The sequence below is a fragment of the Aulonocara stuartgranti genome, assembly GCF_965226115.1.
Source record: "Aulonocara stuartgranti genome assembly, chromosome: 6".
In the NCBI taxonomy this organism is placed as follows: domain Eukaryota; kingdom Metazoa; phylum Chordata; class Actinopteri; order Cichliformes; family Cichlidae; genus Aulonocara; species Aulonocara stuartgranti.
Window position 1 is genome coordinate 38,861,490 of NC_138944.1, and position 27,938 is coordinate 38,889,427.

Sequence of the window (27,938 nt, forward strand, 5' to 3'; positions counted from 1 at the left end):
TTCATCTGTAGCTGTGACAGGTCTGCCTGTAGTTTTTTTTTTTGTTTTGTTTGTTTTTTAAAATATATTTAACCTCTTATCCTTAACCTCTGGCTCCAACAGATTCCATGTGACAAACCTTAGTGTGCCCATAGCTAATGTGTAGCTAATGTTGCTCACTGTGTGTGATGCTTAAATGAATGAGAATAAAAGACATACATCACTCAGGAAAAAAAAAGTGTAGCGAGAGGTTCCACAAGGGTGCAATATGTAAATGAGAGTGGTTCTTGTTGTTGCCTGATTATGTGTTTCAATAGTAACTTATATGAGCAAGTATGTGTGCGCTTTCTGCTGTTATTATGCCCACTACGCTAGATACATGCACTTCTCAATCAGAGTTTAGATACTGCTGATTGGCAGTCTCAAATTCCTGGATAACTTTTTATATCCTTTTCCTGTTTTGTAAAGTTCATCTATCTTCTCCTGGAGATCCTTTAATAATTTTTTTGCTTTCACCATGCCCCCAAGCCCAGAAACTCACTAACGTTTTATAGACATACACTTATTACAAGTGTGACCAGGAGATATTTTATTTTGTATTCTTATGATCACAGTTATAATTAGAAGTATCAATCATTAATGTATGCAGGTTATCATCATTGTAATCAAGTCTCAAATGGTATCCACAGCATTGTATTCACCGTCCATAACTGGAGGGTCCAGCAGGACCTTGTTCTAATTCATTTGCAGGCCTACATCAGAACATGCACATAGAGAGTTATGTAAACACGCACGTTTACCCTTATTTACACAGGGAGGTCATGTCAGGACATTCTCTAGTTGGACACACAGGCTCACAGAACTGCACAACATGCCATGTCACACACTTGTTTTTCTCTAAAGTATCATCTGATGTTTGTATAAAGAGAACTTTGGACTATGGGGAGACTGTTATCATTTCCAGTAAGGTCTAACTGTGTGATGGGTTATATAAGGATGGGGAACGGTCCACTCTTTGGAGATCTGTGGCTGTACGCTTGTCTTCCCATGCTTCTGTCTTAGAAGCATGTAATAAAATCACTATGTTTGTCACCTACACGGACTCGGCTGTTTTTCCTTCTTACCCAAACTGAACCAGACGTAACACAAGCAAACAGATCACAGGGGAGGATAGCTACCTTTAGTAGTCATTTAAACCTGTGTGTGTCAACTTGTGTGTGTCAACTTGTGTAATTTTGATTGTTTTCTGTTGTCATTATGATTTATGTTTTTCATATTGTTAAACATCCTGCAAAACAACCTGACAAAACAAACAACCTGATTTAATTTCTCTAAATCTGAAAGTGGCTATGCAGCGACATTCCCCATCCAAAAATACCATAGTGTGAAAAAATGTTTGCCACCTTTCTGTTTTTCTGTATGTTTGTCACACTTAAATGTTTCTGATAATTATAAAAATGTAAATATTACATAAAGATAACGCAAGTAAACACAAAATGCCGTTTCTAAATGAAGGTATTTATTATTAAGGGGAAAAAAAATCCAAAATTATATGGCCCTGTGTGAAAAAGTGATTGTCCCTAAATCTAATAACTTTTTGGACCACCCTTAGCAGCAACAGCTGCAATCATGTGCAATAACTGGCACTGGGTCTTTTACAGCTGTGGAGAAATTTCCATTATTTTTGCCCAACAACATCCTGGGTCAACATTGAGCAAGAATTTGTTCTAGATCTTCCCTTAAACACTTTTCTATATTCTTCAGACACCGAGATATTAAAAAAGAATACAACAAACCCATTTTTGAAAAACACAATTATAATTTGGCATGCAACACATAAAAATTTCGGCGATCCTCCAACGCTTTCGCAATTCACTCCTATTTGGGGTAATGAAAAGTTTACTCCTGGTAAAAATGATGGAGGATTTAAAATGTGGAAAATTGAAGGGATTCAAAAAGTTAAAGATCTATATGCAGACAGCATGTTGCTCACTTTTGGTCAGGTCAAAAAATATTTAATACCCCCAAAGCACTTCCTTAAATACTTACACACATAGCAGACAGATCTGGCTCGGATCTGGTATCAAGCCGGCACTGCTGGCTGACTTCCGGCATGATAAGACGTATGTCATCCAGATATGGGCCAGGCCTGTCTATGTAATGACATGCCATATCTGGCTTGATTGTGGTTTGGCTTATGTGGCCCAGGCACATAGAAAACAGGTGTGGCCCGGATCCGACATCAAGCTGGCACTTCTGACTGACTGGTGTCACGGCAGGGTGTATGTCAACCAGATGTGAGGAAGCACTCAGTTTAGAGAAAGTGTGTGATTGGGTGAATGTGGCATGTTGTATAGAGCACTTTGAGTAATCTGGGAGACTCGAAAAGCACTATATAACAATCAGTCCATTTACTGTGCGAACAGAGTTTTGTCATGTTACTTTTGCACTATTATGTTCCGACACATGTTGTTATTACATGGCTTGATTGAGGTACACATTAGGCTGACATCTGGGGCCAGAGCTGAAACTGTTCTGGGCCAGCACAGGGCCAGCAGTGTGTCTACAACTGGCGTTGTGCGGGCCACATCTGGCAAACCTGATTTGGGCCACCAAAGGGCCGTCATGTGGGCCCTGTGTAAGCAGATTGTGTGGGTCAGATCCGGGCCATACCAACTTTGCTATGTGGGTACAATTGAAAAATTATATGTCATCAAAAATGCAACAGATTCCTGACCTTCCACCATTACAAAAAATACAGGAGGTATGCATTGAGAATACAAAAGGGAAGGCTTTCTTTCTATGTATTATAACTTATTGATGCTTTCCTCAGCCAAAGACTCAGCCATGTTAGATGCATGGAGAAGGGATAATCCAAGAGGACATAGATGAAAGTGATTGGAACCAGTCTTGCTTAAAAGCACAAAAACAAACAATAAACATGCGCTTTACACTTCTCCGATATAAATGGGTCATGAGAACCTATAAAACACCCATCAAGCTCCATCATATGTCCAATCACATTTCAGACATCTCTACTAAATGTTAAGTTGAAAAGGGAACTCTTCTCCATGTGAATGTCCTAAAATCCAGGAATTTTGGAAAGATGCAATCAAATGTCTGTCTGAAATGTTTAAGGTAAAAATCCCTTTAAAAGGTAAACTCTGTGTACTTGGAATATCCAAGGGAATTTAAACAACTGGCAAAACAGACTAAATTACTGGACTATGGACTACTTAAAGCCAGAAGAGCCATTGCACTATGTTGGAGGAGTATGGATGCTCCCTCCATGGGACTCTGGAAGAAGGAAATTGCAGACTCTCTAGGCCTGGAAAGGCTAACATATATTGCCAAGGGCAAACAATTGGACTTTATGAATATGTGGAAGCCATACAAGGATATGATAGGGAGTGGAGGTGGAGGCTGTTCATGAGAAAGAAGGGAAAGAAGAAGGGTTTGAAGTGTGGATGGGTGTGTGAATGTGAGGATGTTCAAACATTATTGTATAACCTTAGTGCAGCATTTGATACTGTTGACCATAATATCCTATTAGAGCGATTAGAACATGCTGTAGGTATTACAGGTACTACACTGCAGTGGTTTGTATCATATCTATCTAATAGACTCCAATTTGTGCATGTAAATGGAGAGTCCTCTTCACACACTGAGGTTAATTATGGAGTTCCACAGGGTTCAGTGCTAGGACCAATTCTGTTTACATTATACATGCTTCCCTTAGGCAGCATCATTAGAAGACATAGCATACATTTTCACTGCTATGCCGATGACACCCAGCTCTATCTGTCCATGAAGCCAGATAACACACACCAATTAGTTAAACTGCAGGAATGTCTTAAAGACATAAAGACCTGGATGGCCGCTAACTTTCTGCTTCTTAATTCAGATAAAACTGAGGTTATTGTACTCGGCCCTGAAAATCTTAGAAATATGGTATCTAACCAGATTCTTACTCTGGATGGCATTACCTTGGCCTCCAGTAACACTGTGAGGAACCTTGGAGTCATTTTTGACCAGGACATGTCCTTCAACACACATATTAAACAAATATGTAAGACTGCTTTCTTCCATTTGCGCAACATCTCTAAAATTAGAAATATCCTGTCTCAGAGTGACGCTGAAAAACTAGTTCATGCATTTATTACTTCCAGGCTGCACGACTGTAATTCATTATTATCAGGATGTCCAAAAAACTCACTGAAAAGCCTTCAGCTAATCCAAAATGCTGCAGCAAGAGTACTGACAGGGACTAGAAAGAGAGAGCATATTTCTCCTGTTTTGGCTTCCCTTCATTGGCTTCCTGTTAAATCCAGAATTGAATTCAAAATCCTGCTCCTCACATACAAAATCTTAAATAATCAGGCCCCATCTTATCTTAATGACCTTGTAGTACCATATCACCCTATCAGAGCACTTCGCTCTCGCTCTGCAGGCCTACTTGTTGTTCCTAGAGTATTTAAAAGTAGAATGGGAGGCAGAGCCTTCAGTTTTCAGGCCCCTCTTCTGTGGAACCAGCTTCCAGTTTGGATTCAGGAGACAGACACTATCTCTACTTTCAAGATTAGGCTTAAAACTTTCCTTTTTGCTAAAGCATATAGTTAGGGCTGGACCAGGTGATCCTGAATCCTCCCTTAGTTATGCTGCAATAGACGTAGGCTGCCGGGGGATTCCCATGATGCATTGAGTTTTTTCTTTCCAGTCACCTTTCTCACTCACTATGTATTAATAGACCTCTCTGCATTGAATCATATCTGTTATTAACCTCTGTCTCTCTTCCACAGCATGTCTTTTATCCTGTCTTCCTTCTCTCACCCCAACCGGTCGCAGCAGATGGCCCCGCCCCTCCCTGAGCCTGGTTCTGCCGGAGGTTTCTTCCTGTTAAAAGGGAGTTTTTCCTTCCCACTGTCGCCAAAGTGCTTGCTCATAGGGGGTCATATCATTGTTGGGTTTTTCTCTGTATCTATGAAGCGCCTTGAGGCGACTTTTGTTGTGATTTGGCGCTATATAAATAAAATTGAATTGAATTGAATTGAATTATAAAAGAAAATTTCAATAAAAATATATGAAAAAAAAGATAATTTCTTAGAACTTGCATAAATTGAAAATTATCAACATGTTACATTTTAAGTAATAGAGTGAATTGAGATTAATTCATTAAAATTGGGAATTGTTCATCCAGGAAATATTTGCAGTGCTATGCCTGTTTCCTTTGGCAGCCTCAAGGCTTTTTGAATGATGATGCTGTAAAGCTTGGGACACCTACAGTGGTGTGAAAGAGTGTTCCCCCTTCCTGATTTCCTAGTGTTTTGTCACACCTAAATGTTTCAGATCATCAAAAAATTGTAAATTAAAAAAAAAAGTAAATACAAAATGCAGTTTTTAAATGAGCATTTCACTGATTAATTAAGGGAGTAAAATCTTCCAAACCTACCAGGTCGTGTGTAAAAAAGTAATCGTCCCTCTTTTTAAACCATTAATGGTGATAACCACTTTTAGAAAGCTGAGTTCAGTTTCACTAAACAAACGCGGGCCTGATTACTGGCAGACCTGTTGAATCAAGAAATAATTTAAATAGATAGCCATCTAAAGCAGTGGTGGCCAACTCCAGGCCTCAAGAGTAGGGATGGGTACCGGCACCGGTTCTGACATAAACGGTAGTAACCAGACCGAAAAGCAGCGCACATTTCGGTACTTTATTTCGGTGCTTTTTTTTCCTGAGATGTCATACACTTTGGATTCTAGCCAATCATTTTACCTTTCCTAGGATAGTAAGCAGGCCCAGGTACGTACATTCTTTTAGAGCAGAGCTACAGATTAAAAATGCCCAAGGTGAAGCGGTCAAATTCTGGCTGTACTTCACAGCAAAAGTTGCAAACCCAGCAGCCTGCAACAAGTGCAACAAGGTGATACTGTGCAAAGGAGGTAACACCTCGAATCTGATGAAACACCTGGCGACGTATAGCATTTTGTTAAAAGCCGAGAAATGCGCCGTATTTGATAGCTTGAGCGATACCATAAATCCCCTATAGCTGCAGAAAAGGCTAACATTGTTATCTTTTTACAAAAAAACAGCTGAACATGAGAGGTTTTTGGACCAATTTTGTGTTCTCCATTCTTTAAGCACCGGTTCGAGCACCGGCACCGTTTCAAAAGTACCGGTTTGGTACTGGTATCGTATAAAACCTAAACGATACCCATCCCTACTGAAGAGCCTTGAGGTCCTGCAGGTTTTAGATTTGTCCTTGATCCATCACAGCTGATTTAAATGACTAAATTACCTCCTGATCATTCTGGCTTTACTACAGCACAAGACACTTTAACATCTTACCTACGCTATGTACACTAGCTGTAAATTTCAAGATTGTTCTATTTTATCTTAATTTATACAAAGTATATAACTCACCCACTTGCACATAATGTCCTCTTTGTATATACTCATTCACTGTATATAAAGTTCTCTCTCTCTTTTTTGCATAGTCGAGGAGCGTATCAGGTCACATTTCACTGTGTTGTACTTGTATAACTATGCACGTGACAAATTGAATTGAATCTTGAATCTCAGTGCAGTGACTTCGGCAATGGAGGTCATGAACATGGTCCATTTGGACTCAGTGACCCGGCAGGTCTGTCCAGCATCCACCTGATCCAACTCACCACTGGGTGGTGATCAATTGATAGCTCAGCCCCTCTCTTTACCCGAATGTCCAGGTCTGGTGATATGATTACAAAAATCGATCATCGACCTCCAGCCTAGGGTGTCCTGGTGTCACGTGCACTTATGAACACCCTTATATTTGAACATTGTGTTTGTGCTCTATTGCTAACACAAACAGACAGAGGGCAGCCCTGCCTGGTTGACTGCTGTAAATTAAAGGGTTTTGACATGTTATTGTTAGTTAAAACTTGCACTGTCTGGCTTGTATACATGAACCAGATCCATTTGAGAAATGTTTCACCCAGTCCATATTTGGGGAGCACCTGTAAGAGATAGATCCATTCTATTCTATCAAAGGCTTTGCATGCATCTAGTGATAACAGTGGTGTGTCATTATTGTTTTTGTCATACAGTACATTGAGGACACGTCTTCTATTGTGATAGCCTTGTCTCGTTTTAACAAAACCTTGTTGATCGTCTATTATCAAATTAAGCACATATTTATCCAATCTCCTAGAAAACGCTTTACACAAAATCTTTGTATCACAACCCATTAGTGATGGGATTTCCGGCTCTTTTTAGAGAACCGGCTCTTTCGGATCGGCTCACTAAAAAGAGCCTTTCCGAACCGGCTCTTCAGGTTTTGTTGCTTCAGTTAATTTATTATTAACAATAATATAAAATTATGCACAAAAGGAATTACTAATGTAAAAAAAAAAGTGGTTTTATTTATATATGTTTATATAGAAATATATGCGGTGGCCCCTAGAGACAAAACACGTACAAACTCCAAAACACATTTCTAGCATGAACTGAACTTCCAAAACAGAGCTACCTAGATCACTTAAATTACACAATTGAAAGCATGAAAGCATATGTGTATTGTTTGTGTATTTATACACAAGCATTCATATATAGTCAAATAATTAAAAAAAAAATGTTCATTTACATGTTACTACCACACACCAAATCCGGTCGTTGGTACTTGCTGGCTTGTGTAGCCACTAGGTAACAAAAGCTCAACACTGCCCCTAGCATCCTGGAGCACTTCTGTTGTCTTTTATACGTGTCTTGGAGTTTGTACGTGTTTTTACGTGTTTTGGAGTTTGTACGTGCTTCAGAGTTCGTACATGATTTGAAGTTTGTATGTGCTTTGTCTGTAGGGGCCACCGTAAATATACTTTTATTTATTCACTCCACATAAAATGTAATAAATAAATCATATAATACAAAAATCAACTATTCACACGTCGTTCACGTCAAAGAACCGGCTCCAAGAGCCATTTCGTTCGCAACCGACCCATCACTACAACCCATAAGACTGATTCCCCTATAAGAGGATGTTAACGGAATGTTAACGTTCAAAATGTTTTCTTTAGTTGTCCTCTTCATAAAATAGTATCAGATTGTGTACTTAAGATAGACAAAGTAAGGAAAAAGGAGATGCAGGTTTGCACATACATTCACATACTCACACACACCAGATACAGAACTTGTAAACAATCTCTGATTGAACATTTGCATTTACTTATCAGAAATGCCTCCCCCTTCCCTTGAGCAAAATATTTGGAGGGTGTTAATCCACATCACTGAGGAGTAACTAGTCAACGCAACCTCACTAAAGCCCCATAAATCAGACAGTGTCTACTAATCATATAAAGGTACTAATTTGTTCCATAATAAAATAAAGTTTACCCTCGATAGCAAAAAATAATGACTTAATTAAGGCTCAGCTGTTAGTATAGATCCTAAAACAATTCAGATTAAACTTAGAACGAATATGCGCTTTAAAATGCCCAGTTATGTTGTATTAATTCAAACTCAAGATTTTATCTGTCTCTTGTCAATGACTCTGTTGCTAATCAGTTATGTAGGAGCAGGAGCTGTCTCATTAAATGTCTTAAAGGTTAACCTGTTGTTTAAGTAACTTGTCCTTTACGACTTACTGATCATGGGCATCTTCTCATGTGTCCTTTGGCAGATTCTTATAGAATTTTTCAGCTTCTTGAGGTGTTGAGAAAAGGTGGATCTTTCCATCGTACAGGATCCTGGGCCTATAGGGGTTGTGCTGGAATCCATGGAAGGCATTATTATCAATAAGCAGCTTGACAACCTGGTAAAAATCCCCATAGGATCCTAACCATTTCCGCAGACAGATCCTATGCAAATGTGATCTTGTGTAATTTGTTGTTTTCTTGCTTCCCAATATACCAGTTCTTTTTCTTGGAATTTTAAGAAACCAATGAGCACCGCTCTGTTCTGTTTCCCGGGGGCTAGCGTGCGATGTATTCGTTCCAGTGTGAATGACTTGTCAGGCGCTAGCCCCAGCATTTAGGTAGCATGTTGTTAATAAAGTCGAAGAGTGGTTGTTTCCCCTCTGCTTCCTCTCTTATGCCAAAGATGCACAAGTTCTTTCATTTTACTCGGTTTTCTAAGTCATCTGTTTTGGCTTCAAGAAGTAGGATTCTTTTGATAGTTCAGTGATGTTTCTGTTTTTTTCAAGTGTGCTTTCTACCTCAACAATGCAAGCCTCAGCCTCCTCGATATGAGCCGCCTGGTTCAATATGTCTCAGATTTGATTTGAACTCATCCAATACTTCATCTGTGTTGTGTGCTGGATTTGGTGCGGTTGTCTTAGTGCCTGTCTTGCGTCTTCGGGAAAGATTTCACACCGTTTGACAGATGAAGCTTTAGACATTTCAATGCTGTATATTCCAAACCACACTAACAGCGTACAGTTTGTACGCTGTCTTAGTAGCAATCCCGCTATGCTGCCATCTTAAGGCTGGGCCACATGACCCCATCCCTATGGTATATCTTTGTTAATATTGTCATTTAAGCTTATCATCAGATAATGAAGAAATTTTACAGCTGCTCAAAACCTGTCATATCCACCTTAGCTTTCACAAATAGCGTGTTGTCTTTAACGTACAGAGCATTTTGGGGAGTTTGCAGCATATTGTGGGAAATAAAGCAAGGAAATCCAACAGCAACATTGGTCTGGGATTCAGGAGTGGGTTGTTGGAAGCATTTGGTGGTAGGGTCAGGTCTGAAGCTGAGACTCCGATGGTTAGAGGCACCACTTTGGTCCAGAACAGAGAGAGACACAGTCTGTCTGAAAGGCCATGGCAGAAGAGTGTCAAAGTCTCCAGGCATGAGGACTACATAAAGTGACAGGTGAGTACCTCTTCCCTCCCCATCCCCATTCAGATAGGCTTTAATGGCCATCTTGTATCCACAGCGTCCAGTGTAGAATGGCACACTTGTCAGGCATGACAGCTGACCATTGGCCTCTGCCCCACTCCTCTTCCCAAAGTCTTCAATTTTCCAGATCAACTTCCCATCATAAGATGTCGCTTCAAGCTCCTGCAGGTGCTTTTTATTGAGATTAAGTTGAGCAGCATGAAGATGTAGGAGGCCTGAGTGACGCTTTAAGTTCTCCTCCAAGGTTCCTGGTTGAAGAACATAATAAGATCATTTAGCGAAATCCTGAAATATTCTTTACTGTCTAGACACGCCCAATCATTGTTGAATTATTTTACTGTTCATTTAGTTCAGAAAAACAGAGTAATAACCACCAAGGCTGGATTAACCTTTTCAGATTCCAGATTGTGATTATGAAGATAACTGTTGGTTGCAGCCTTAGTATCTTACCTCATTTCTTTTATGTGTTAATGACTTTATCCAGAAAGTTTATAGTAAATGAGCTCAGACTAAACGACATCCATAAAAGTCCATAAAGGGTCCTAATCTGGTATTTTAAATTTCAAAATCAGAAGCACAGACTGTTGGAAGGAGGACAACTGATATTTTTCTTCATTTTATATTGCATCAATGCCGAAATTACTCATTGTTTCAATTTACGATTAAGAACGTTTTTCATGTTCTTGAAAACATGAAAGTAAAGAAAGTGGAGAACTGGAACCTTCTCTTAACCTTGTTGAGACAAGTGGTGGATGGTGAAAGATATTACTGGAGGATCGCACCAGACTACTTGACATTGTCTAGCTACAGTCTCTGTTGCTAAATGAAGACAGCATATTTCATATCTGACCAAGTAACAATTTATTAATACAGGGAAGACGCTGTTACATTTACTGTGGTAAAGAGGTCTGAGGTTCAGTTACCTAGATGCTCTCTAAGGGCCTCAACTTCAGACACTTCCTGCATCGCAACATCCAGAGACTTCCTGAGCTGTGCTAGCTCCTCCAGATGAGGACGAAGCCCCCGAGACACCTGCTGGAGGTCCAGCTGGACAGAAGATAGGGTATCCTCTTGCCTTCTAAGAGTTCTCTGATAATACACAGACAGACATGGGTACAGTGGGGTAATTTGTGTGTTTATTTACATCAAATGTAAATAAAACATTCTCTAAATTTTATGGTAGTTAAAATTAAGAAAGACAGAATATAATCAACAAAAAAGAAAAAAAATTTCAGAAAAAAACATTGTTATCTGGCATCATGGGTAGATAAAATTGGGTATTATCAGCATTGCAGTAAAAATTAATGTTATGCCTTTTAATGATACTGCCAAAGGGAAGAATGCATAACGTAAACAGAATTGGTCCTAGCACAGAACCCTGTGAAACGTGTGAAGAGGCCTCTTCTTTTACATGAACTTGGAGTCTAGTACATAGATATGTTTTAAACCACTGTAGTGCAGTGCCTTTAACACCTACAGCATGGTCTAATGAAATATTATGGTCAACAGTATCGAATGCTGCACTGAGGTCTAGCAGGACAAGAAAGCTGTTCATTAAAGCTGTTTCTGTGCTGTGATGAGCTCTGAAACCTGACTGAAACTGTTCAAATAAATAAGTTATGTGTCCAGCAAACTTACCTGAGTGGAATCTTCTCATTTGTCTTTGAACCTGGTCATGAGTGAAAATGATAGGTGGGGGAGGAGTGTCAGGACTTTTACCCGAAGCTATGGTGCCATGTGGAGGGGGAGGGAGAGAGAGTGCTGTGGCTGTGGATTGCACACTGACTACAAGTAAGTCAGTAGGAGGGTGAGCATTTATGGCAATGTTGAGTCTGTTGAAAAACAGATTCAACTCATTAGCTCTGTCCTCACCGCCCTGTCCTCTGTCCTCAAGTCTTGTGACTCCCTCATCTTTAGAGGCCTTCCTCACTCAGAGGGGAAGACCAGTACCGTTTAAAGATCCAGTATTGGCTTTCATACAAGAGACCTGGTTTAGAGCTCATCAATTTATCAACACTAGCCCCTATCTTACCTCTAGAGCCTCTATCTGGTATAATAAGAAAATATTAATTGGTAAGAAACCGTTCAGGTGGGAGGCTTGGTTTAGGGCAGGTATCAACCAGGTGGGGGATTTATTTGGGCAAACTGGCATGAAATCATTTGTGGAAATCAGACAAGAATGTAATCTGGATCCAAGGGAAATTTGGAGGTTTTTTCAAGTTAGACACTGTATTAAAGCCATTTTGAACAATAACTCAGACGCTCCATCTAGTATTCAGGAGGTGTTTGCAGCTCCTGGTATCAATAGAATCAGAGCATCCAAATTCTATGGGATCTTCAGAGAGGCGCACTCTCCCAATTTGGAGGGGCTGAGGCAGTGCTGGGAGAAGGATCTGGGAATTCAGATTTCAGGGGATAGTTGGAAGAAGCTGGCTTCATCATGGTATGTTTGCTCACGTGAAGCACAATCTCAGCTTATCCAATACAAGTTGCTTCACAGAAATTACTGGACTCCCAGTAAGCTAGTCAGGTTGAAGCTTGCTTACACTGACACCTGCTGGAAATGTCAGGAGGAAGCCGGGACCCTAGTTCATGTTGTATGGATGCCGGAAAAATGATTATTTGTGGGATGGGATCATTAACCTTGTGAATGATCTTTTTAATCTTCACCTTTCTAAGTCTCCAGCTTTGTGTGCCCTGGGTCTGTTACCTGACAGCAGTATTCTCACTAGAAGACAGAGACTATGGGTGCGTTTGGCTTTCATAACAGGCTGCAGGATAAGGCACTGGAAATCATCCAGCCCCTGTTGTTTCAGGGAATGGTCTGAACAAATGTCCAAGATGGCATTATATGAACAGGTTACGTACAGAGTTAAGGGGAGAGAAGATATTTTTGATCAGGTTTGGGGTCCCTTTTTGTTGTACATCGACAATGTCTCTTAGATAATGTGATACGTTGTTTTTTTTTTCTTATTTTGTTTTCCTTATGTCGTTGTCATTGTTGTTGTTGTTCTTTTTCTTTGACAGCCAGTAGAGGAAAGAAATTGGTCAAGGTCGAGTTTAGTTTCTAGGCACCTGGGTGTTCTGCCCCTTTTGTTCTTGTTTTTGCTGGTGTTTCCCAGTAGGCAGTTTCTTATTTTGTTTCTTCTGGTTTTTTTTCTTCTTTTTTTTCTCTTTTTTCTTTTGGTTTTCTTTAGCTATTGTTAGCTCTTATTTGTTTGTTGCTGTTAAGACGGAGAACTGACAATATTATTACTCCCGTTGTATATGTGTATATGTTTCTGTCCATCCAAAACATGAATAAAAAAAAAGAAGATAGTAGCCATCCAAAATTCTACTTCTCTTTCTTCTGAAAGACTAATTATTATTATTATTATTATTATTATTATTATTATTATTATTATTATTATTATTATTATTTCCAATGTAGGTGAACTGAGAGTTAAAACAGAGTATGCTTAACATGTTCTACTAATTTGAATTGTTCTACTCAATTCAATTTTAGTTATATAGTGCTAAATCACAACAGTCACCTCAAGGTGCTTAATATTGTAAGCTTTCCCTTACAGTTTTAAGCACCTTGAGGTGACTGTTGGGAAAACCTACATCTACACCAAACGTAACAGTTGTCTTATTCAACCAATGACTATTCAAGTAGTGGGCTTCCAAAACAGGTCAGCAAGTCAGCAAAAGTTATGGCTGAATTAAAAAAAAATCCACAATGGAAAGAGATTATTTAGCATGAACCTCAAACCAAAAGTGAGATTTTGAATTCTAGCAATGGTCCACTTTGTTTTCATTTTTCATTAATATCTAACATTCTTTGCCAAATATATCTACCAGCCCACCTCTGCACATGTCCAAACTGTGAAAGTCTGCCATCAAAGAGACTGGAGGCCTCCAAAAAATGCTGATGAACTTCTTGATAATATTTGGAGTGATCTATGCATTACACCTACACTACTATAGTTATCCCAAGGACTGAACACCGCTGTAATCATTCCGAGTACAGGGGTCTGGAAGCTGGTTGTCATAGTACTGGGTCTGTGAAATTTTTTTAAGTTATATTATTTGAATTATTGTTTTCTGCTTGTATTATATTTATATTTATAGTTCCTAGTTTCTGTTTTGTTTCTGTGCCTCCCCTGTGTTCCTGGTGTCATGTATCTGTTGAAGGTTTAGTTCTGTATTCTTGTTCTCTTTATTTTGTCTACGTGTGTTGTATGCTTAGTTCTGAGTCTTAGCACTCTGTCACTATGTCTTCCCTGTGTTCCATATCTAGTTACTTTTGTCTCTGTGTTTCATGTTTCCTTTGTTCCCGAGTCTCAGTCTGTCAGTCTGTGTCCGTTTCATGCTTCCTATTTTATTTTGATAGTCCTTGTCCTGTGTTCAGTATGTTGAATTTAGCTTCCCCTTTGTCTCATTATGTTTGATTATTCCCTGCTCTCCTCCTGTATCTGAGTCCCTCATTACTAAATACACTCCCTTGTGTATTTAAGCCCTGTATTTTCCTCTGTCCATTGTTCCATCATTAACAATGATTTATGTATCCTCAAACTGTGTGTGGCTGTTTCAGAGATTGAAACTCTCCCAAGAGGCTGAGCCATCTCAACCTCCTGCAGCTGTTTCCACCTGGGAGCTCTGCCAGCCTTCTCAGATGAGAGCTAGGGTGAGCCGACCCAGACACCTTCATCATCGGCTAAGAGCTTGGGCACAAACAGCCCCAGCCTCCTCCTCTGTCAGCTGAGGGCTCAAGCGAGCTCATCCAGCCTGCAAAAGACTTAACATTTCTGCAGGCCGAGAAGCATCCTGAGCTGGCTTTGTGCCCTGCGCAGCTCCAGCTAGCTTCGCCTCACCCAGAGGTTTCCACACCTGCTGGTTTGATGTCTGTTTCCACTGGAGGCTCAGGAGAGCTGCTCCAGCTGATTGCGGCTTCCAAGCCACCATCCGTCTCCGCCGGGGCCTTAGGATAGTCCGCCCAGCCATCACCTGCTCAACTGCCAGTGGCTGCCATGTCACCTCCAGCACAATCACCAGCACAACCATCTGCAGGTGCCACACCACCGCCTGCAGCTCCATCACCCATAGCTTCCATGCTGCTGACTACTGAATCATCAGCTCAACCACCTGCAGCTTCTACGCACAGTCTCCCCCATCTCCATCTCCACCAGAGGTCAGTGCGCCGTCTGGTCCTGCCTCATCTGGCCCTGCACACCAGCCGTCTGCCAATGGCTGCCAAGTCGCACTGACACCAGCCACTTTCCACACCAGCACTTTCTTTGCCATCATGGCAGCCTTAGTTTTGCCTGTACCACCGCTGTTTCCCACGCAGTCGGCCTCCGAACCTGTTTTGCCACCGCTGCTGCTTCCCACATGACCCCCAGAACTGTGTTTTTCTCTGTTTTTTTCTGAGGAAATGATTTTATTTTCTTAAATAATTTCTTGAATAATAACATCACATTGTGTTATTGCCGGAAACCAAGAAAATGTCCAGGTATTTGACTTTTGTTTAATTCAAAAGACTGCTTGAAAATTGAGTTTTTCTAAATTGGAAAAGTGACTCTATTGTGCTATTCCTTTTAAGTTATAACTTTAAGTAGCAGGAACTGAATATTTTTTAATTTATATATTAAATGTGCTAATTTACATCCAGATCAAACTGGGTTTGTGCCCCAGAGGTTTTCCTTTTTTAACGTTCGGAGATTGATGAACATTATGTATCATAGGCATTGGGGGACTTGCAAGATCGCAGTACTGAGCTTAGATGCTGAAAAGGCGTTTGACCAGGTCGAGTGGGCCTATATGCTTGGGGTACTGGTGGGGATGGGTATCGAAAACCGGTTCTTGTTGAGAACCGGTTCCCACTGTTTCAATTCCTTGGAATCGTTTGCCATTTTTGCAAACGATTCCCTTATCGATTCCAGTTGCCCCGAATGATGTCATCACGTTGCGGAGCGTCATTTACCTGGCAGGAAACACGGCGGCTCAAACGCTCAAAAGTTTGGTTATACTTTACGAGAACGGATGACAACAGGGCAACTTGCAATACTTGCAAAGTAGATATTTCATTTAAGGGAGGAAACACTACGAATATGCAAAAGCATTTGCTCACAAAACACGCGATGACCTTAAATGAATGTCGTGTTTTTAATTCCGCTCCGGACTCGTGAAGCTCAACCCAGCAGCAGTGGTAACGTTTGCACGTCCTCTCCCGTTAATGCGGCAGGTAAATAATCAACTAACAGTGCATATTATGTTAGCGCGATCTGCCTTATTACAAAACCTGCCATTACTGTGCTTTTAGGTGACCGTGATGAGAGAGACAGAGTCTGGCTCAGATGCTGGCAGCTCTCGCTGCAGTCTACCGGTAGCGTCTCCTTTCAGGCCAGGATAGATGAATGACACCAAGCAGTGACTAAGTTTGTGGTAAAAGGCTTGCACCCATTTGCCACAGCAGATGCCCCGATTTTCGGTAAGTGAATGTGTTTAATTGTAGGCAGGGACATTACTGGATATTCTTGTGTAATTGCCACAGAACAATTTATGTTATACTTTGTTATTGCTACTGAAGAATATTTATTTTATTATTTTACATTTACAATTTTTTTTCCTGGGGACCCTGTGACACCCCATTGAAGAGCCGTAGGCTGGATCTCTTAAGATCTCACTGCTGGGTTTGTAAGGCCATGTTACTCCTAAATTTCTATCTTGTTCAAAGAGAAGATATAAAACAAAGTTCTAAGCCAGGGGTGTCAAACTCAAACACACAGTGGGCCAAAATTCAAAACTGGAACAAAGTTGCGGGCTAACGTTAATATTTATTGAAATACACTCAACAAAAATATAAACGCAACACCTTTGTTACTGCTCCCATTCCCCATGGGATGGACGTAGAGACCTAAAATTCATTCCAGATACACAATATAACCATCCCTCCCAAACAGTGGTCACAAATCAGTCCAAATGTGTGGTAGTGGGCACATCTGCTATATTGAGATAATCCATCCCACCTCACAGGTGTGCCACATCAGGATGCTGATCTGACATCATGAGTAGTGCACAGGTGTACCTCAGACTGCCCACAACAAAAGGCCACCCTGGAATGTGCAGTTTTGTCTCACAGCAAAATGCCACAGATGCCACAAGCAATGAGGGAGCGTGCAATTGGCATGCTGACAGCAGGAATGTCAACCAGATCTGTCGCCCGTGCATTGAATGTTCATTTCTCAACCATAAGCCGTCTCCACAGGCGTTTCAGAGAATATGGCAGCACATCCAACCGGCCTCACAACCGCAGACCTCGTGTAACCACACCAGTCCAGGACCTCCACATCCAGCAGGTTCACCTCCAAGATCGTCTGAGACCAGCCACCCAGACAGCTGCTGGAACAATTGGTTTGCACAACCAAACAATTTCTGCACAAACTGTCAGAAACCGTCTCAGGGACGCTCAACTGCATGCCCGTCGTCCTCATCGGGGTCTTGACCTGACTCCAGCTCGTCGCCGTAACAGACTTGTGTGGGCAAATGCTCACATTCGATGGCGTCTGACACGTTGGAGAGGTGTGCGCTTCACGGATGAATCATGGTTCACATTGTTCAGGGCAGATGGCAGCTGAGAATGTCCCAGTTCTTGCATGGCCAGCATACTCACCGGACATGTCACCCATTGAGCATGTTCGGGATGTGCTTGACCGGCGTATACGACAGCGTGTACCAGTTCCCACGAATATCCAACAACCTCGCACAGCCATTGAAGTGGAGTGGACCAACATTCCACAGGCCACAATTGACAATCTGATAGACTCCATGCGACGATGTGTTGCACTGCATGAGGCAAATGGTGGTCACACCAGATACTGACCGGTTCTGGGTCCCCAGACCCCCAATAGCGCAAAAAACTGCACATTCCAGGGTGGCCTTTTGTTGTGGGCAGTCTGAGGTACACCTGTGCACTACTCATGATGTCAGATCAGCATCCTGATGTGGCACACCTGTGAGGTGGGATGGATTATCTCAATATAGCAGATGTGCCCACTACCACACATTTGGACTGATTTGTGACCACTGTTTGGGAGGGATGGTTATATTGTGTATCTGGAATGAATTTTAGGTCTCTACGTCCATCCCATGGGGAATGGGAGCAGTAACAAAGATGTTGCGTTTATATTTTTGTTGAGTGTATATTTATTGCTCCAGATATAAGAATGAATCTTTTCTTATGGACTCAAACACGTTTTGCTGAAAAACTGAATATGGAACAAGCAAAGCTTATTACTAAACAATATATATATATTAGCTGTATAATACCAGTAGGCCAGCTCTGATAGTAATTTGGTATGGCTTCGCGGGCCAAATGTGATTAGGGGGCCAGAGTTTGACACCTATGTTCTAAGCTAATCGACCTTAGTGTTCTCCTTTTTTAAAGAGAATCGATAAGAGAATCGATAAAGAATCGAATCGTTAAACAGAATCGAAAATGGAATCGGAATCGTGAAAATCTTATCAATACCCATCCCTAGGTACTGGAGAAGTTCGGTTTAGGCGAACAGTTTATATCATGGGTTAATATGCTATATAGACATCCCACTTCTTCCATTCTCACTAACCAAGATAGATCAGCGCCTTTTTCTTTACACCGCAGGACACGACAAGGCTGCCCTTTGAGGCCTTTGCTCTTCTCAGTTGCTATTGAACCTCTTGCAGTAGACATTAGGAATGAGCCCTCCATTGACCCTGTCCGATTGGGGAATATCAAGCACTACATTTCTTTATATGCGGATGATGTTGTTTTGTTCTCATCAAATCCTGAGTGATCTGTTCCTGTACTATTGGATCTGGTGAGGTCATTTGGTGAAATCTCAGGTTATACAATTAACTGGCAGAAGAGTGAGTTTGTGGCTTTGACTGCAAACCTGGAAGTTGAGTTTTTGAAAACTTTGCCTTTTAAAATTACAGATAGATTGAAATACTTGGGTGTTACTTTGCCTAAGGATCATAAATTGATCTTTAAGCTGAATTATTCTGCACAAGTTGAAAAACTGAAAAAGGAAATGGAGGGCTCTCCCTATTTCCATGGTAGGTTTCATTAACATAATCAAAATGGTTTCTCCTCCTAAATTCTTATATCTATTTTTATATATTTTTGCCGACTCAGTAGTATTACCATTTGTTTGGGGCTTTAAAACTCACAGGATATCAAAAGTTCATCTATGTAAATCCAAACTTAAGGGGGTTTTGGTCTGCCACGTTTTCAGTCTTATTATTGGGCTGTGAATGCTAGAACTCTTGCTTACTGGCAGGAAGAGTACAAAAAGGTCATGTTTGCTAATACCCCGCCCCCGGGTGGTTGTAGAGAGTGATGCTCTTCTTCTTTCGTCTTCTAATCCGCGAACCAAGGTCAATAATTTTATAGTTTTAAACTGCGTTAAAATCTTTAGTCAGATCAAAAAAGGTTGTGCACTACCAGACACTTCGATCCATACTCCAATATATCGTAATCATGCATTTCCACCCTCATGTTTAGATGCCTCTTTTGAGGTCTGGACACAGAAATGTATATTTACTCTTAAAGATTTATATATTGATAGGCAATTTGCATCATTTACCCAGTTGCAGAATAAGTTCTCTCTCCCTACATCACATTTTTTCCATTATTTACAGATAAGAAGCTATGTTCGTCAGAGTATCCTCAACTTTCCATTTCTTCCGGAGGAGGAGCCAATTTTTAAGCTCCTTCTGAGCTCCCCGGCTTCTAAAAAGTTGGTCTCTGGTTTTGTGAATGGTTTTTCAGAGTATTTGACTTTTAAATCTGACTTTTTGAAGACAGCATGGGAGGAAGAGTTTGGTTTGCTATTTGGAGATGAGGTTTGGGAGAGGAGTCTGTGTAGGATCCATTCTTGTTCTATAAATGCAAGGCATCCATTAATTCAATTCAAAGTGCTTCACAGACGTCATTATTCAAAAACTAATTTGCATAGGATTTTTCCTTCCATTAGTCCAATATGCGATCGTTATAAACTTGGAGAAGGCTCTCTTACCCATTTATTCTGGACTTGTCCCAAATTGCATAACTATTGGTTAAATGTTTTTCTGATATGTACAACTGCACATTAGAGCCACCCAATAACTGCATTGTTTGGATCCTCCTCTTCCCTTTTACACCTCAGGTCTGCTGCACAAACTACAATTCTGTTAGGAATGGTAATTGCTAAGAAAATTATCTTGGCTCTCTGGAAGTCTGACATTGTACCTCGTGGCTGGCAGAACTGATTGCTCTACTGCGTATGGAGAGAATTAGGTATACATTAGAGGACAAACTTAGTACGTTTTTTAATGTGTGGCAGCCATTTTTAGATCATGTATTAAAACAAAGTCTTCTGATCAATAATTCAGTCTACCACCCTAGTGTTTTATTTTTGTAGCTTGCCAGTGTTGAAGTAGTATCTTTGTTGATGCAGTGTAATTTTTTGCCTTCTGTTTTTTTGCCCTTGCTGTTGTGTTGTCTGTTTTTTTTCTTTATATCAAAAATCTTAATAAACTTTTTTTTTTTTAAATGTGCTAATTTTATTGCAGTCAAAAGGTACGTGTCAAATGTATTCAAACTCTTGAAGTTCTTATAAGCTTCAACTTAAAAAAAAATTAGGTTCTGGTAACTTTTGGGGTTTTGCAGTATAGTTGAACTTTAAGGGGCCTGTTTTGGGTTTAACCTCTTTGGGTTTAACTTCCAGTGTCCGCTGTTTTAAAGTGAATCTGGAAAGTATTTACAGTGCTTCACTTCCCTATATTGTCATGTTACAGCTAGGGATGGGTACCGGTTCTGACATAAACGGTAGTAACCAGAACAAAAAGCAGCGCACATTTGGTGTTTTATATCGGTGCTTTTTTTTCCTGAGATGTCATATGCTTCAGATTCTAGCCAATCATTTTTCATTTCACATACGTTCTTTTAGAGCAGATCTACAGATTAAAAATGCCCAAGGTGAAGCGGTCAAAGTCTGGCTGTACTTCACAGCAAAAGATGCAAACTCAGCAGCCTGCAACAAGTGCTTTAAGGTGATACTGTGCAAAGGAGGTAACACCTCAAATCTGATGAAACACCTGGCGACGCATAGCGTTGTTTTAAAAGCCGAGAAATGCGCCGTACCTACTACGGGTGGTCTGCCTGTTATCGGACTCGGAGTTAGCAACATCCCCCAAAAACCTGAAGAGGAGAGTCCTGGCCCCTAGCCCTGCCAGTGTAGCAGAAATGATGATGATGGCAGCAGCAGCCGTTCTTCTCTGCGTGAGTAGCTTAATGTTGTTCGTGTGTAATTTACGTTGAGTAGGCTAACCACGTTATTACATTAATGCATGTAAGGTGAACTAGCAAACAGCGTTGTAGTTACATGCGGCTTCTTGTTTAATGGCAGATACTCCCTTCACCCTGGACAAAAAGGGTAAAATGACCAAAGAAAAAGTGGAAAACAGCTAAACATGAGAGGTTTTTGGACAAAGTTTGTGTTTTTTCCATTGTTTAAGCACTGCTTCCAGCCAAGAGTGATACCATATATGCCCCATAGCTGCAGAAAAGGCTAACATTGTTATCTTTTTACAAAAAAAACAGCTAAACATGAGAGGTTTTTGGACCAATTTTGTGTTCTCCATTCTTTAAGCACCGGTTCGAGCACCGGTTCGAGCACCGTTTAAGCACCGGCACCGTTTCAAAAGTACCGGTTTGGCACCGGTGTTGGATAAAACCTAAACGATACCCATCCCTAGTTACAGCGTCATTAAAAATGGATAAAATTCATTTTCAGCCTGAAATTCTACACACAATACCATTAATGACAAAGTGAAAAAAGTTTGCTTGAAACTTTTGAAATTTAGTAAAAGTAAAAAACAGTTGTACATAGGTATATGCAACATTTGCTCAATACTTTGTTGCAGTACTTTTTGAAGCAATTACAGCCTCAAATCTTTTCGAGTATGATGCAACAAGTCTTTTTTTCTGCAGTTTCTTCTTTGCAGAAAATCTCAAGCTCTATCATGTGGGGAGGAGGGATGGGGAGTGTCAGCGCACAGATCTCTCTAGAGATCTGCAGTCAGTTTCAACCTGATCTGTCAATCAGGTTCGAAGTCTGGTCTCTGGCTGTACCACTCAAGGATATTTACAGAACCGCCTCTGTACATTGCTGCATTCATCTTTCCCTAAATGATGAATAGTTTCCCAATTCCTGCTGTTGAAAAAAATCTCTATAGCATGATACAGCCAACACCATGCTTCACTGTAGGGATGGCATTGGGCATTGAGTCTGAGTCACAGCCCTTTGCAGCATGTCTTCCCCTCTCTCTCACCCTTTGCTTTCCTGTTGATTTTTCACTCTCCCTATCAAAAAAGCCAATTAAAGGCCAAAAAACTCTATGGGATGTTATATAGACAGTGTATTTCCAAATCATGTCCAATCAGCTGAATTGACCACAGATCAAGCCAGTTGTAGAAACATGATCAATGAAAATAGGATGTACCTGAACTCAATTTTAAATGTTATGGTTTTGAATACTCATGTAGGTGTTATATTTCTTATTTTCCCTTTTAATAAATTTGCAATAATTTCAAGCAACCTTTTTTTACTTTGTCATTAGGCAGCATTGTGTTTAGAATTTTAAGGTAAAATATCAATTCAATCCTATCCCCGGGCGCCTGCTTAGTGGGCTGCCCACTGCTTCACTGAGTGAATGGGTCAAATGCAGAGAAAAACAAGTAATTTCCCCATGGGGATCAATAAAGTATCCATTATTATTATTATTATTATTATTATTATTATTATTTGGAATATAGCTGTAATATGACAAAATGTGGAACAGGTGAACTGCTGTGCATAGTTTCCAGATGCACTGTAAGACAGAAAGTCAAAGAAGCTCCTCAAAGTTTAAATATAGCCATTACGAAAAAATAAAAGTAAAACTGAAATAAAATTCATCAGCATCATCCTGACTACAAATATGATAAAAGTAAAGACAGTATATGGAGAGTTGACAAGTCAGATTGTAGCCGTGTTTTAACCTGAGCCATGGAGACCGCATGCTCATGATTGCTGCTCAGCTGCAAAAGTGGTCTGAATTGCTTCTGCAGTCCAGTAAGTAGCAAAGTGTCTGTCTGGACCTCCTGCTCCATTTCCAGCGAATCCTCTTGGAAAACTTCCATCTGAGACAGGGAGAGAACAGTCAAAGGTAAACACACAGCTTGTTGTCACATTTATCTCTTAGACATTTATCTTGTCATCTTATACTAAATGAGCTATGCTGGTGAGAAAATCTTGGATATAATCCTTTGAATACTTAATGTAACTTTTTCAAGTAAGAGTTTATTTTTAATAATATACTAAGTTACTTATAAAATCAGAATATTCTAAACTCTCACAAGAAAAGAAAAATATGTTATTGGAGAAATCTTGATTATTATTGTGAATTATGAGTTTTTCTGAAACGGAGCAGATTTTTTCATATTTCACGTGCTATTCTGCAGGAGCCTACACATTTTAATTCCTTTAATAACTCCTGGACCACTGTCAACATGAGCTTATATGTGAACCTCACCGTCATGCCTCTAACCCAATGACTGCTGTTATATATGTGTACTGTTGTACAGTATCAATATCATTATGTAAAGTGGAAATACTTGTTTCTCCAGGTGGGTATTGCTCCTCAGGACCAGCAGCATGTGGTGATTGATAGCTTTGTCTTCATGAAGCTTGGCATTCCTTCTTTTACCCTGTGAATCATAGCATAACAGGAAAAAAGTCACTTGATCTTAAACGTCCAAGCAACCAATTTCACTATTTCATCAGTTGAACTAACCTGTACAGAGCAGCCAAATTTCTTAAAACAGCAGTCATTGTTAACTTCAGGACATAACTGTCTATGACTGGTCAGCTGGAAAGCAAGAAAAGAAAAAAAATCAGGTTACTAGATGACTTTGTGGAATACTTAACTGATTGGTCAGCAATTCTTGGGGTCTGTATATGTGAATCAGAAACTGTTACATCAGCTTATACTATATATAACTACAGCAACAATGTCCTTTTAATAATTTTCACAATTTTAGACTCTGGTAGCACTATAGTGCTTTTTTTTGCTAAGCTGTCCACTGTTTTGTATATAAATGATGTATATACTGAATGCAGGGGATGGGATATACATAACTGCCAGTTATTTCAGATTGTGCCACTGACGTACAAGAGTTGCTATTTGAATAATGCGGACATATATCTTCTTGGTTAAAGTTGATCTCTTTCCTCACCCCCATCCTTCAGTGATACCCTTCTGGTTTTGTTATGATGTCTGATTTAGTACTAAAACTGAGAAAAAACTGAAACAACCAACCAGCTCTGGTAGAATATTTGTGTACTACAGCTGGTTGTTTGTTTGAAACAGCAACAGTTAGATGATGGCTGTTCCTGCAGAGCTATGATGTGATTCAGAAGATGAGCTCACCTTGTGTCTGGGGACCTTTTGGGAACAGCCTTCAGGACAGTCTACCTTCACATCTGGACACAAGCTCTGCACATGATCCTATGGAGCACAGAGTCACCACAAAGTCACATCATAAATTTATACTTGTACTGTATTTTAAGAGTAAATTAGTTACACTTCAGGAAGAGAAGCATTCAATTAGATTTTGGCTGTGTATTTTCGTTGGTGAGATAAAGTCCACCCCTGACAGCAAATGAAATCCTTTAGTAATTAGCACCAATCCTGACCTGAGAAAGCTGGACCAAGAACAGCTGGAAAGATTTGGATCACCATTCTCAGTGGTAAAAGAAAAGGTGGAGTTGTTCCTCTTCTGTGCTGTGTCAGTGGACTTTACCTGAATGAGGCTGAGCTGGAACAGCTGCCTGCAGTGTGGGCAGGGTTCCCTGCGGTATGGACAGATGTTGGTCAGGTGTTCTTGCAAGTGCCTCCTCTGTAACACTGCAATGCAGCCTGTATTGGTGCATTGCACTTGTTCATACTGACATGACTTCAGGTGCTCCTGCAGGGAGTGAACAGATTACCTCAGTTGTATAGATCTGAGCCAAACATGACTTCAGCTATTTGAAAAACCAAAGAGTGATATTGCAGTGGCAATGTCCAAAACTTCAATAGTCTTGTTATCAACACTAGCACACAGATTTTAGCTAAAAACACCATGCTCACCTTATTTCTGCTATGCAAAACATGGTGTGTCCTTGTGGGCCAGAGAGTCAATATGCATATTTAGCATGAACATCTAATCTATTAAGTTGTTAGACTACAATTTGCATATATAGAGTTTACCTGCAGATTGTTTAATGTGAAAATAGTCGTGCATGCTGGGGCATTGGTGCAGTACACTTCTAAACTGGAAATTTCACGTTTGCAGCAGTTATCCTGGAAAACCTGCATGGAAAAAATATTTCTTATAACTTCAACAAATCAAAAGTGCATTTTCAAACTAACACTGAAATTTTCAAACTAAAACTGACAACACCGTTTGCATGTGTCGTCATGTGTTGTCAGTGTATCTTTTCCTTCTGTGTCCAAGAGCTCCACTGATGTCCAAAAAAACATAGAACCATACTGTTACATTTGAGAGCATGGTCAAAGGAGCTTGCAAAGAAAAGCGTCTGGACTTCTTTAAGTTGCTTGAAGACGTTTCACCTCTCATCCGAGAAGCTTCTTCAGTTCTAAGGTCAAATGAAGAATGAAGAAGCTTCTCGGATGAGAGGTGAAACGTCTTCAAGCAACTTAAAGAAGTCCAGACGCTTTTCTTTGCAAGCTCCTTTGACTACGATGACCTGGATGACTGAGAACCTTCACAGACATTTGAGAGCATGGATTTTCACTACCTTGAACACACACAGTCACTTCAATTCAATTTTATTTATATAGCACCAAATTAAAAAAAACAGTTGCCTCAAGCTGCATTGTAAGGTAAAGACCCTACAATAAAACAGAGAAAACAGAGGACCCCCCCCCCCCAGGAAACCCCCAAATGCTTTGGTGACAGCGGGAAGGAAAAACTCCCCTTTTAACAGGAAGAAACCTCTGGCAAAACCAGGCTCAGAGAGGAACAACAATCTGCCGCAACCAGTTGGGGGTGAGGGAAGGAAGACAGGAGAAATCACACAAATTATACATTATTTAACCTTAAATCTTGACCTGACTGTGGTGCTGAAGCAAAGGTCAGTGAAATTTTCATTATTCAGCCACAAACACTTCTTTATCAACTAGCTCAAAAAACTCATTGAATAATAATGAATGTATGCTATGACAAAGTAAAACATGTACTTCTTCACAGTTAGTTTCACATAATGGCAAATGGACTGATTCTTAAATCTTGCTATTGTACTCTACATGAGTATTCAAATCACTTTATGCAACTCATTTACTTTTATATGTCATTGTTTGCAGCTGGTCCTCTGCTTTACTGTTTAGATTCTGTACTTTCATTACATAGGTTTTGGCCACTCAGGTAGCTAATTTAAGAGAAACATTCTACTGTACACTACAACTATTAGAGACACAGCAAATATTGTTGAAACCTCAGTGTTATCGCTTAAAAAACACAGGCTCTTGTGATGTTAGTCTATGTGTATGAAGAAGATATTGTGTTTATTTAAAAAAAAAAGACAAATGGATTTAATTTATTTATTGCAATGATCTGTTTCAATTTGCAAGAGACAGTCTGACCCCACCTCTATTCTATGTGAAAATGTAAATATTACTGTTGTACCATAACCACTCTTGACCAGGGAGATGACATCAGGGTATCAATCATGTTTGTTGACCCATAGGCCATTTATTTTGCTATATGAATCTTTTACATTTGCTTCTTTTTTTTCTTTTATTTGTTTTTTTTTTAAAAAAGGTCAAACATATCAGGTAAAGGTGGGTGTATAGCAACTCATTTTTAGTTCATTATTTGAGGCCCACTTCTTTCCAGTAGCAGGACACTTTATTTTCAGTTGTTTCAGTGAGAGACAATACTATATATTATTACAATCCTGATTAAATAAAAAATCTTAATAATTAATTTTACTATGAAAATAAATGTTTCTATTAAAAAAAAGTTTGTTTTATATGCTGTCAATTATAGTTCTTATGAAGAAATTCTGAATCAGTAAAAATTGGTATTGGGATGTCACACTTGGACCTGCCAAGAAAACCGTAAATGGCACAGCTCTAGCTTCTGCAGAAGCTAAAAGTCTGCCTGACAAATTACAGCTGCCCTCTGTCTCACCTCAGTTGTTGTGATCACAGCTTTGTCCACTGGGCAAACTGGGTTGGACGGTGATGAACTCTCCCTGCAACACCAAGCACAATGACCCAACCATACATTTTTTAAGGAGGACATGTGTTAAAATAAGTGTGTTTTAAGGTAGACTGTGTCAGTAAGGGTGCTATGTCAACCAGCTCATATCTTAAATTGACTGAACTTTTTTAATAGATGGACTGTAAGACCAATATGTTTAACTTGAACAGCTTTTCTTTTAGTTCTTTTCAATTTCACGTGTGTTTTTTGGGAGACTATATCAAATTTTTTACAAGGCTTGTGTCAGTATAAATGTGGTTTTATGTGAACTGTGCCAGTGTGTGTGCATCTTAAGGTGTACTAGCTCTTACAATAGTCCTTGGAGACAGTGGAAGCAGTAGATGTGACCACAGGAGTTTTGCTGGGGATTGAGCACCACCTCTCTGCAGATTGGACAAACAAATTCCTCCTTCAGCTTCAACACAAACTTTAACCTGTGCCTGATGGAAGCCAGCTCTGAATCCCAGGAGACTGTGGGGCCCGACAACCTCCTTCTGGATTCCTCAGACCCCAGCCTCGACTCTTCGGACCTCAACGAGTAGGTCTCAGAGGGAATGCTTGCCTCCTCCGGGGATCCTCCCTGATTTGTATTTGCTGTTGCCATGAGCTTGCAAGAGGCCAGAATAAAGAGCTAGTACAGGTGATTGAAATATAGAAATATGATATAGAAAATTGTGCAGTGCAAAATGGCATCACTACGTTGGGGGTTGCCACAGTGGATCATCTGACTCCAACACACCCTATGCTTAGCATCCTCCTCTGTCACAT

At 40.1% G+C, this 27,938-nt stretch overlaps 1 protein-coding gene across 2 annotated transcripts in view; it reads right to left on the reverse strand.

Annotated features, from left to right (window-relative positions):
- Positions 1-555: 555 nt before the first annotated feature.
- traf5 (Tnf receptor-associated factor 5) overlaps positions 556-27,938 on the reverse strand; it is a 29,411-nt gene continuing 2,028 nt past the window's right edge. For both annotated transcript variants that reach the window (XM_082536490.1, XM_082536491.1), the window contains 10 exons: positions 27,482-27,777; positions 27,099-27,162; positions 25,154-25,255; positions 24,705-24,869; positions 24,332-24,409; positions 23,696-23,770; positions 23,517-23,609; positions 22,902-23,042; positions 10,780-10,945; positions 556-10,104 (listed from right to left, as the gene is read on the reverse strand). In XM_082536490.1, the coding sequence (XP_082392616.1) occupies positions 9,518-10,104; positions 10,780-10,945; positions 22,902-23,042; positions 23,517-23,609; positions 23,696-23,770; positions 24,332-24,409; positions 24,705-24,869; positions 25,154-25,255; positions 27,099-27,162; positions 27,482-27,774 (1,764 nt within the window). In that variant the 5' untranslated portion in view covers positions 27,775-27,777 and the 3' untranslated portion in view covers positions 556-9,517. The remainder of the gene's footprint in view (positions 10,105-10,779; positions 10,946-22,901; positions 23,043-23,516; positions 23,610-23,695; positions 23,771-24,331; positions 24,410-24,704; positions 24,870-25,153; positions 25,256-27,098; positions 27,163-27,481; positions 27,778-27,938) is intronic.